Source organism: Neoarius graeffei, chromosome 6, assembly GCF_027579695.1.
Source record: "Neoarius graeffei isolate fNeoGra1 chromosome 6, fNeoGra1.pri, whole genome shotgun sequence".
NCBI lineage: Eukaryota > Metazoa > Chordata > Actinopteri > Siluriformes > Ariidae > Neoarius > Neoarius graeffei.
Window position 1 is genome coordinate 60,169,347 of NC_083574.1, and position 12,517 is coordinate 60,181,863.

Genomic DNA, 12,517 nt, shown 5'->3' on the forward strand with positions numbered 1-12,517 from the left:
CATTGTTGATGCTCATCAGGCTGGGAAAGGTTACAAAACCATCTCTAAAGAGTTTGGACTCCACCAATCCACAGTCAGACAGATTGTGTACAAATGGAGGAAATTCAAGACCATTGTTACCCTCCCCAGGAGTGGTCAACCAACAAAAATCACTCCAAGGGCAAGGCGTGTAATAGTCTGCAAAGTCACAAAGGACCCCAGGGTAACTTCTAAGCAACTGAAGGCCTCTCTCACATTGGCTAATATTAATGTTCATGAGTCCACCATCAGGAGAACACTGAACAACAATGGTGTGCATGGCAGGGTTGCAAGGAGAAAGCCACTGCTCTCCAAAAAGAACATTGCTGCTCATCTGCAGTTTGCAGACAAGCCAGAAGGCTATTGGAAAAATGTTCTGTGGATGGATGAGACCAAAATAGACCTTTTTGGTTTAAATGAGAAGCGTTATGTCTGGAGAAAGGAAAACACTGCATTCCAGCATATGAACCTTATCCCATCTGTGAAACGTGGTGGTGGTAGTATCACGGTTTGGGCCTGTTTTGCTGCATCTGGGCCAGGATGGCTTGCCATCATTGATGGAACAATGAATTCTGAATTATACCAGCGAATTCTAAAGGAAAATGTCAGGACATCTGTCCATGAACTGAATCTCAAGAGAAGGTGGGTCATGCAGCAAGACAACAACCCTAAGCACACAATTCGTTCTACCAAAGAATGGTTAAAGAAGAATAAAGTTAATGTTTTGGAATGGCCAAGTCAAAGTCCTGACCTTAATCCAATCGAAATGTTGTGGAAGGAACTGAAGCGAGCAGTTCATGTGAGGAAACCCACCAACATCCCAGAGTTGAAGCTGTTCTGTACGGAGGAATGGGCTAAAATTCCTCCAAGCCGGTGTGCAGGACTGATCAGCAGTTACCAGAAACATTTAGTTGCGGTTATTGCTGCACAAGGGGGTCACACCAGATCTTGAAAGCAAAAGTTCATATACTTTTGCCACTCACATATGTAATATTGGATCATTTTCCTCAATAAATAAATGATCAAGTATAATATTTTTGTCTCATTTGTTTAACTGGGTTCTCTTTATCTACTTTTAGGACTTGTGTGAAAATCTGATGATGTTTTAGGTCATATTTATGCAGAAATATAGAAAATTCTAAAGGGTTCACAAACTTTCAAGCACCACTGTATTTCCATCAATAATTATCCTCAAGCGTGTTCCTTTTGTGTCGTGTGGATTTCCTTCAGGATATCAAATTTCCTCCCATCTCCTGAAAACATGCCAGTAGGTTGACTGACACCGAGAGGCTATTTAGAATAGCCAGTGATTTTGGAATAGCTTTGAAAGTGGATGTTTTTTTCTTTTCTTTTCTAAAACGTGATTGATTTTTTCACAGGCGACACTGAAGCAGCCTATCAGTAATCACTAGGGTCACATCACGTCCACAGACTGTATAAAATCAAATTCAGTGATTTCTCAGCAGCATTATTTGAACACGATCAGTTGATCTGTTGATGGCTGAATGGAAGGAGGTGGTTCTTCTGGGGAATAATGCACACACCCATGGCCTTACTTAGAACCCATGTTTCAGTTTTCTGAAAGGATTAAAGATGAATTTTGTTTTAAATATTTGCTTTGTTTGCTGAAAACAAACCACATCACGGCCTACAAAAACTTGCCGTTCAACCTGCGGAAGCATATTGAGGGATGTAAACATTTTATTCCAAAAGAAAGCTTGCAATGAAGTTGTCTGTGCTTTTAGAGCTAGCGATAACATTGCAATAGCTATGCAATCTGGTTAGTCAAATGCCTTTCTATGGATTTGCCCGCCAAGTTGCCGTAGCCTTGTCCACAGCTAACATTAACACATAGCTAGTTAACTTGGACACTGTTAGTTAGCATGTAAAAATGGAGTTACGCTAACATGAATAACGTTAACTTATCTGAAGTCCTTTCAGAAATGTGTTTTAGCATAATCTTGCCAAATAAACAGAATGTAGAAATCTCTCTTTTCTGGTAATGTTAGCTACCCAGTATGATTTTGAGTTTGAAAAGAGTTTGCTAGCATGTCAGGTGGAGCTTCACTGACCAGCTAGCTTCACGTTAAACCACCATGATGGCACAGCATGTGGTCATTTTGTAAAGCTAGCTGGTTGCTTCAGAGGCATTAGGTTTTGTAATTGTTGTGGCAATAATACAACAATGCGTTGACAGAAAATGTACTTTTAATGCTTAAGTATTTTTAAAAGCAAGTACTTCAGTACTTTAACTTAAGTAAAAATTTGACTGTACAACTTTCACTTGTATCGGAGCAACATTTGACCGGTAGGATCTGTACTTTGACTGAAGTAATGAAGTTGGGTACTTTGTCCACCTCTGATATTGAGGTATGTAAAATGTTTTATTCCAAGAGAAAGCTTGCAATGAAGTTGTCTGTGCTTTTAGAGTTGGCGAGAACGTTGCAATAGCTATGCAGTCTGGTTAGTCAAATGACTTTCTATGGATTTACCCGCCAAGTTGCCATCGCCTTGTCCATGGCTAACGTTTACACATAGCTAGTTAACTTGGACACTGTTAGTTAGCATGTAAAAACAGAGTTACGCTAACATGAATAACGTTAACTTATCTGAAGTCCTTTCAGAAATATGTTTTAGCATATTTATTTTCTCAGGAAGCTGCATTTACAGCTATTCCACTGATTAACATACACATACATGTGTGTACACACTGCCAGAGCTGTGTCAAAACACTACCATGCTGCTTTGTGGGGGTGGGTAGGAGTGTTAAAATTAAAAAAAAAAAAAAAGACAATGGGTCTTTTTTTGTCAATTCAGTTGTGTTTCATTTTGTAACATTCTACCAGGCGTTTATTTGACAGGTTCTACAAGCTAGTCAGTAAATCCAGTCGGTTGCTTCAAAGGCATTCGGTTTTGTAAGCGCTGTGTCAATAATATAACAATGCGTTGAGAGAAAATGTACTTTTTATTAATACTTAATTATTTTTAAAAGCAAGTACTTCAGTACTGAAGTAAAAATTTGACTGGACAACTTTCACTTGTATCGGAGTAACATTTGACCTCTTGTAATATGTAATAACACCTTGAATTTATTATGATGATGCTTGTATTGGAATGTACTGCGTATGCACGCCTGTATTTAATATAATCACTGTTTGTATTTATATGTTCTGGGTGGTGTGTTATGAGTATGAATACAGACCCTATACATACCACTTTCCCCTCACAGAAACTCTCCCCAAACCGTGGCCTCGCATGAAGCCCTCACCTCAGCGCCGAGCCGTCTCCGTCCATGAGGATGCCCTACTCCAGCACGCTGCCCTGCTCGACCCTGAGGGTGAGCTTTTGTTTCAGTTTCCACACCCCACCCTATGTGAAGAGAGTGTGGTTCAACCAATATGCTAATGCTTCTAAAAGTCAGTGAAGGCTAGTGGCGACCATTGAGTTGGCTTATGAAACCTTGAGTTGTATCTAGGCATAAAGTGTGGTCTTCTGAAGTGAGGAAGCCTAGGCAGCGTAATACGAAGGGAGAAAACCCAGAGTGGTCAGGAAAGCAGCTGAACTGACACGGTCAGGTCCTTGAGCCTTCAACTGTTCAGCTGTATCCTGTTGGATAAAAGGGTCAGTCAGATGAGCAAATGCAAAATGACTGAAGTGTGTGCTGAATGGCTGTTATATTTAACCCCTAAAGGAGAACCTTTCCGAGTTTACACTGTGGAGGATAGAGCCTTCAGTGGGAGCAGGGTCACTTCAGAATGAACCATAGACATAGTGGCCCAAAAAAATCAAGCTAAGACAAGTCTACTTATCTTCATTTGCTACTACGATGACATATCAATCTTGAAAATTAAGGGAAAACCGAATAATTTTTAAAAGCAAATTACTGAATGTTACTGAAGCAATTCTCTTAAGAGTTCTCTAATAAAATAATATTTCTACAACCCCGATTCCAAAAAAGTTGGGACAAAGTACAAATTGTAAATAAAAACGGAATGCAATAATTTACAAATCTCAAAAACTGATATTGTATTCACAATAGAACATAGACAACATATCAAATGTCGAAAGTGAGACATTTTGAAATTTCATGCCAAATATTGGCTCATTTGAAATTTCATGACAGCAACACATCTCAAAAAAGTTGGGACAGGGGCAATAAGAGGCTGGAAAAGTTAAAGGTACAAAAAAGGAACAGCTGGAGGACCAAATTGCAACTCATTAGGTCAATTGGCAATAGGTCATTAACATGACTGGGTATAAAAAAGAGCATCCTGGAGTGGCAGCGGCTCTCAGAAGTAAAGATGGGAAGAGGATCACCAATCCCCCTAATTCTGCGCCGACAAATAGTGGAGCAATATCAGAAAGGAGTTCGACAGTGTAAAATTGCAAAGAGTTTGAACATATCATCATCTACAGTGCATAATATCAAAAGATTCAGAGAATCTGGAAGAATCTCTGTGCGTAAGGGTCAAGGCCGGAAAACCATACTGGGTGCTCGTGATCTTCGGGCCCTTAGACAGCACTGCATCACATACAGGCATGCTTCTGTATTGGAAATCACAAAATGGGCTCAGGAATACTTCCAGAGAACATTATCTGTGAACACAATTCACCATGCCATCCACTGTTGACGGCTAAAACTCTATAGTTCAAAGAAGCAGCTGTATCTAAACATGATCCAGAAGCGCAGACGTCTTCTCTGGGCCAAGGCTCATTTAAAATGGACTGTGGCAAAGTGGAAAACTGTTCTGTGGTCAGATGAATCAAAATTTGAAGTTCTTTATGGAAATCAGGGACACCGTGTCATTCGGACTAAAGAGGAGAAGGACGACCCAAGTTGTTATCAGCGCTCAGTTCAGAAGCCTGCATCTCTGATGGTATGGGGTTGCATTAGTGCGTGTGGCATGGGCAGCTTACACATCTGGAAAGACACCATCAATGCTGAAAGGTATATCCAGGTTCTAGAGCAACATATGCTCCCATCCAGACGACGTCTCTTTCAGGGAAGACCTTGCATTTTCCAACATGACAATGCCAAACCACATACTGCATCAATTACAGCATCATGGCTGCGTAGAAGAAGGGTCCGGGTACTGAACTGGCCAGCCTGCAGTCCAGATCTTTCACTCATAGAAAACATTTGGCACATCATAAAACGGAAGACACGACAAAAAAGACCTAAGACAGTTGAGCAACTAGAATCCTACATTAGACAAGAATGGGTTAACATTCCTATCCCTAAACTTGAGCAACTTGTCTCCTCAGTCCCCAGACGTTTATAGACTGTTGTAAAGAGAAAAGGGGATGTCTCACAATGGTAAACATGGCCTTGTCCCAACTTTTTTGAGATGTGTTGTCATCATGAAATTTAAAATCACCTAATTTTTCTCTTTAAATGATACATTTTCTCAGTTTAAACATTTGATATGTCATCTATGTTCTATTCTGAATAAAATATGGAATTTTGAAACTTCCACATCATTGCATTCCGTTTTTATTTACAATTTGTACTTTGTCCCAACTTTTTTGGAATCGGGGTTGTAGAATACAAATTTATTTGAAATGATACCACGATATATCGGACACCATCAGTGACATGGTGTATATTTTTTGGAGCGTTTGTGTAGAAGAGAAAAACTAGTGTAACCATGTAATGAAGTCTGCGTTGTGGTTGTACTGTGGTCTGTCTCAGAGCTGAAAGCTGCATTGCCCCGACTACAGAGGTCACCGATACGGAAGCGGGTAAATCTGAGGGAGCTGGAGCCCTGCTCGGAGGATTTGCCTGAGGGTGAGGAAGGTGAGTGAGATTGATGCAATGAAAAAGGAGATGAGGAGTGAGAGCTCGAGTGACAATGTGCTCGTGATGGGATGTGTCCTTCACAAAGAAGCTGGCTCTTTTAGGTGAATGTTGAGAGAGAACTTGTACTTTTTGCAGGGTCCATCTGCACTGGTGCTTGTTGAACATCTAGTGGAGTGTATATATATATATATATATATATATATATATATATATATATATATATGAAGGCAATCAGATATCAGGATAAATGGAAATGAATCTTAATGCAAAACAAACACAGCATGCAGAATAATATTAGCCTAGTAATTCTTAATGTTTGTGTCACTGCACATCTGAAGTGCCTCATTGCTGATCCTCCAATTATTTAAATAGATTTCATAAAATGTATGCAAATATGTATGTAAATTAATGCTATTTTGTTAAATAGAAGGTAGAATACTATTTCTTGAACAATCTTAGCCATAACTAAGCTGTTCTGGCCATGGTTAAATATATTTAAAATTAATGTAAACACATAGGCTTAACTAAATAAAAGATCAAGTTTGAATGAAAGTAAAATTTTAGCAAAATTAAATTAATAACGTCAAAGCACTACAGCTAAAAAATTTTCATTAGATCACAGCTGATTTGCTGCTCAGAAGTTCCCAGAATGTGGCTTACCAGTGTTTGTGTGTATGTATATAGTTTTTTCTATCCACGTTCACTGGATATGAGCAATCGCGCTCTCTGATTGGCTACTCTACTACTAGGCTATCAGCTCATATACCGTGAATAGAGAAAAACAAAATGGCAGAGCATGTTGCTGAACCAACCAAAGATGAAATAAAAAGTCTGTTCAAAAACAACCCCCCCCCTAAAAAAAAAAAGTACTTGATGGTAAGAATATATATATTTTATTTTTCAAGAATTATTATTATAGCATTTTTCACAAATCACTCCTGTCATTTTGCTGGTTTGCTTACATTCTAAGCAGAAATTTTGTCAGACGTTTTGTACAAAAGTTATTTATCGAATTTGCAAAAAATAAAAATGCTCTGTTTCTCAAAATCCAGTGAATGTGGATAGAATAAAACAGTTATTCCACAAAATCGAGTCGTACATGGCTTATAGCCGACTCGGCACTACGTGCCTCATCGATTATCAGCTCATGCACAACTCGATTTTGTGGAATAACACACATGATTATATACACGCACACACACACAGTCAAGCTGCAAAGTCTGCACACCCCTTTCACCTTCTCCACGATTTATTACGTTACAGATTTATTCTACAATAGACCGAGTTCATTTTTTGTCACAAAATTCTACACAAAATAGCCCACAATGACAAAGTGAAAGCAGGTTTTTAGACATTTGTGCCAATTTATTAAAAATGAAAATGTAAAATATCATATGTATACAAGTGTGCACACCCTTTTATGAGACACCCAAAAGTGAGCCGAGGTGCATTTTGTTTCCACTGATGCTGTTTGAGATGTTTCTACAACCTAATTGGAGTCCACCTGTGGTAAATTCAATTGCTTGGACATGATTGGGGATTGCCAACACCTGCCTATATAAGGTCCCACAGTTGACAGGTGCATGTCAGAGCAAACTCCAAGCCATGGGGTCAAAGGAATTATCTGCAGACCTCAGAAACAGGATTGTGTCAAGGCATAGATTTGGAGAAAAATTTACAGAAAAATTGCTGCAGCTTTACAGGTCCCAAAGAGCACAGTGGCCACCATCGTTCGTAAATGGAAGAAGTTTGGAACCACCAAGAATCTTCCTAGACCTGGCCGCCTGGCCAAACTGCGTGATCGGGGAAGATGGGCCTTGGCCAGGGAGGTGAACAGGAACCCAAGGGTCACTCTTACAGAGCTCCAGCGTATCCTTGTGGAGATGGGAGAACCTTTCAGAAGATCAACCATCCAGGCAGCACTCCACAAATCAGGCCTTTATGGTAGAGTGGCCAAACGGAAGCCACTCCATAGTAAAAGGCACATGACAGCCCGCTTGGAGTTTGCCAAAAGGCACCTACAGGACTCCCAAACCATGAGAAACAAGATTCTCTGGTCTGAGGAAACCAAAATTGAACTTTCTGGCCTGAATACCAAGCGTCACATCTGGAGGAAACCAGGCACCGCTCATCACCTGGATAATGCCATCCCTACAGTGAAGCATGGCGGTGGCAGCATCATGACGTGGGGATGTTTGTTAGCAGCGGGAATGGGGTGACTAGTCCTGATAGAGGGAAAAGATGAATGCAGCTAAGTGCACTGAGATCCTTGAAGAAAACCTGCTCCAGAGCACTCTGGACCTCAAACTGGGGTGAAGGTTTACCTTCCAACATGACAACGACCTGAAGCACACAGCCAAGAGAACAAAGGAGTGGCTTCGGAGGAAGTCTGTGAATGTCCTTGAGTGGCCCAGCCAGAATCCAATTGAACATCTGTGGAAGGAGCTGAAAATGGCTGTGTACCGATGCTCCCCATCCAACCTGATGGAGCTTGCAAGGATATGCCAAGAGGAATGGGCAAAAATGTCCAGAAACAAGTGTGCCAAGCTCATAGCTTCTTTCCCCAAGATGCCTTGAAGCTGTAATTGCTGCCGAAGGTGCATCAACCAAGTATTAAGCTACGGGTGTGTACAGATATGTAACCCCTAAAGAACCTATTTTTGTCAGTAAAATAAAATGGCATATTTTCTAAAAACCTGCTTTGTCATTATGGGCTATTTTGTGTAGAATTTTGTGACAAAAAATGAACTCAATCTATTGTAGAATAAGTCTGTAACGTAATAAAACGTGGAGAAGGTAAAAGGGGTGTGCAGACTTTCCGGCTTGACTGTATAAACAATTTAGCCCTTGTCAAAGTCGCTCAGATCCTGACACTTGCTCATTTTTCCTGCTTGCAACACATCAACTTCGAGAACTGACTTCTCTTGCCGACTAATAGATCCCACCCCTTGACAGGTGCCACTGTAACAACACAGTCAATGTTATTCACTTCACCTGTCAGTGTTTTTAATTTTGTGGCTGATGGGTGTGTATATGTACACAAACACCCACCCACACACCGTATAGTGTGTCTGTGTGCAGCAGCATTAAAAGTGTTGTTTTTAAGATTGCTCCAGTTGTTTCACTGTTTTTTTCCTCAGATGTACATATTCTTAAGTAGTCTTTTTCTGCTTCACCCAAAGCTAAAACAGCAGTGAGAGATCACCACAGAGGACAGGCTGAAGAAACAGACAGCACTACTGCCACCGACGGCCAGCCTGAAAAGAGCCTCGGTTTGATCGGTGAAGAAGAGATCATCCTGGAGAGGGGCGAGTTGGTCTCTGAACAGCACACAGCACAGGAAGAGTCATCAGACCAAAGAACTGAAACCCCCTCACCTGAGACAAACGTGGACTGAGCCCTGTGCAAATTTTATTTTCTATCATGTTTACCTTTGCCTTGCACGTCATATTATGTACAAAAGAATGAATTATGAACAAATGTTTTAAAAACAAAAAGAAGAGAATAATTCAATACATATACTTGTTAATAATTATTAAAAAGTGAATAATGTTGTGTCATTAAGAGTCCGGGGCTTATTTGTTTTACAAAGTCTGTGTGTTGTTCAGTGCACTCGCTGCACAGTTCAGACTTTTACTCATCTCATCTCATTATCTGTAGCCGCTTTATCCTGTTCTACAGGGTCGCAGACAAGCTGGAGCCTATCCCAGCTGACTACGGGCGAAAGGCGGGGTACACCCTGGACAAGTTGCCAGGTCATCACAGGGCTGACACATAGACACATACAACCATTCACACTCACATTCACACCTACGGTCAATTTAGAGTCACCAGTTAACCTAACCTGCATGTCTTTGGACTGTGGGGGAAACCGGAGCACCCGGAGGAAACCCACACGGACACGGCGAGAATATGCAAACTCCACACAGAAAGGCCCTCTCTGGCCACGGGGCTCAAACCCGGACCTTCTTGCTGTGAGGCGACAGCGCTAACCACTACACCACCATGCCACCCTCAGACTTTTACTGTTGACACTAATTTCCTCGTCTGACCTACTACACGGTATGTTCAACAGCATAAGCATTAGTATTGGATCGCATACCATGTGCAAGTTGTACTTGAAGATGGGGTTGTATTTCTATTGTAAAACACCTCTCACAATACTACCATCTCAGCTTATTATGATAGAAACGTACTCACTAGATAAATTCATTTATACATGGTGAGACAGGAAGGGCGTCGCATATTATTCATTTTAGGCTCAAAAACAGACACATTAGCAGTTCATCCTTTCATGTTGCACACAGTGTGGGTGAGAAGATATTCATTTCATTTTCTCACATCAGCTAAAACCCTACATGATTGCTATCTTTAAAATATGAACCTGCTGCTAATGTGGTTTGCCCTAGAACTGACTTTGTAAGCAGCAGAGCCCACATACCTTTGAATCATCACTATACGTTCATTTGTAGTGTGGATATACACATGCATGTTCCCCAGTAACACCACATTCCTCTGTTTACTGGGCATGGAGCTGCAGGGTTTGGCTGATGGAGGTAGTGCGAGCAAGACAGCCATCTGTGAAAGTATAGCAAGCTGAAAAGGGAGGAAACAGAGAGAGGATTAGTCGAGAGAAAAGCAGCTCCATCCGTGCTAAAGAAGGTGTGAAGAAACACCAGGCCTGGGTTTGCAAGATATATACAGGGTTAGTCAAAATTATGTTAACACTAACGGATTATTTTTCTCCTGCAGATGGACGTACGCCACGGGTGACAGATTAACCTCCTAAGGCCCAAGCTGTTTTTTTACATGCATTTTTTTATTTCTCTTTGCTATTTGGGCTTATTAGAACCTGATTAGAATAAAAACTAAGCATCATCTTTTGATAAGATGTACTTTTAGAGAAAAAATATGTCCACATATGTGGATTCTTGTTCCGAATTTCCATAAAGTGCTGTCCACGCATGTGACCGCTAAGCCCTAGGAGGTTAAATGGTACTGTTGCTCGCTGGTTCTTGTGTGTTGAACACGATGGTGAACAGGTCGAGACCGTCCTGTGAATAATCTTGCACTTATGATGTATGTTTTGTGAATAAATGGTTTCTACCATTTAAGTGTTAACATAATTTTGACTAACCGTGTGTGTGTGTGAGAGAGAGAGAGATTGCATTTAGGCTCATTTTCCGGTTCAGACACTGGCCCAGGTATGACCCGTTTTCTCGTGAACCCATAAAAGGAAATGATCAAAAACAGTACCACTCAATCCAATGACACGCAAGTGTAAAAAATTTTAGCCCAAGTGCAAAGAGGCGTATTCCAGTACTAGTGTGATTTTATGCGCACTTGCACATTTCTCAGTTCAGTTTTTGCAGATATACAAATAACACAAAGCAACAGACTAGTGAGAATCTAAACTTTTATTACATGAAAATATTCACAATCGGCATTTAAATGTATCATTTCAAAACTGACACCAAAGACTCATATTATACACACGCCTTATACAGGGGACTGCAAAAGTAGGTATAAAGTAATGGAAAAAAAATGGGTTTTTTTTGATTGTACAAACATATCAATCCCTCAAATGTTCAAACTGTTCACCCCCGGCATTCACCCACTCCACTGGTCTAGTGTGGACACCCATGCACACTCTGGCACAAAAGTCTTTATCAGCGTCAATTTCCTGACAAGCCTCCATACCCGCCAACCTTGAAAAAATTTTATGAGTACAATTTTACAATTTCATGGAGTACCCCCCCTCACGTCAACCTCACCCCAACCCGGCGCGCATGCGCCCCCACAGACCACAACCAGCAGACCAAAAACACACTTTCAATCCAGTTTTCTTGACTGACCTTGGGAACATAGTCCAGTTTTGTAAAACATTCCTATTGATAGACTTTGGGAAACTGTTATTGATGGCTCTTGGGAACTTCCTTCCATTTTGAAAAGCACAACAAACAAATACATGTGCAAATGAAATGAAATTAAACCAGAGCCACTCTTTCAAAATAACACATTAAATTAATACAGTACGCAAAAAAGGAGACGCGAAGGAGGAAGGGGAGGGGGTGAAGAGGGCAGAGCCATACGCTCTGGAAGAGGGGCGGGGGGATTGGGCAAAGCGTTCCGAGTTCGGACGATATGCGTACTTTTTAATGTGAAAATGTACAGTCGTACAATGAGGTAAAAATTCTTAGCGGCTACGCAAGATGCGTACAGGTTGGCAGGTATGAGCCTCTCATAAGAAATGAATCATGGCATCAACAGAACGTAGCTTGCGTGCAAAAACCCTATCTTTTACACATCCCCAGAAAAAGAAGAAGTCCATAGGGGTGAGATCTGGCGAACGTAAAGGCCAGTCAACGGTTCCCCGACGTCCAGTCCACCTGTTGGGAAATTCTTTGTCAAGGTAAAAATAGTCATGTTTTTAATGAATTCTAGTATTAAATGAAACCTAGCACCACAATTATAAATACTGGTAATACTGGAATAATCCTTACTGTATACCTACTTTTGCAGCCCCCTTTATAACTAGAAAACACAATGTAGTTTGATGTGGGAAGGGGGAAGAAAAAAAAAGGAATAAAGGATAAAAAAAGAAAAGAACCTCATTAGGACCAGTCTACATTATCCAAATCGAATCAGGCTAATGGGTCGTCATTTGTGGGGGTGGTTTTTTTTTTACGCAAAACATAC

The 12,517-nt window shown here is 40.8% G+C and overlaps 1 protein-coding gene across 3 annotated transcripts in view; it reads left to right on the forward strand.

Moving 5' to 3' along the window:
• carmil2 (capping protein regulator and myosin 1 linker 2) overlaps window positions 1-9,378 on the forward strand; it is a 157,539-nt gene extending 148,161 nt beyond the window's left edge. For 2 of the 3 annotated variants that reach the window (XM_060923951.1, XM_060923954.1), the window contains 3 exons: window positions 3,248-3,355; window positions 5,711-5,815; window positions 9,001-9,378. In XM_060923951.1, coding sequence (XP_060779934.1) covers window positions 3,248-3,355; window positions 5,711-5,815; window positions 9,001-9,215 — 428 coding nt within the window. In that variant the 3' untranslated portion in view covers window positions 9,216-9,378. Of the gene's footprint in view, window positions 1-3,247; window positions 3,356-3,709; window positions 3,839-5,710; window positions 5,816-9,000 lie in introns of those variants that run through there. The other variant, XM_060923952.1, reaches the window with a different exon arrangement.
• The last annotated feature ends 3,139 nt before the right edge of the window (window positions 9,379-12,517 follow it).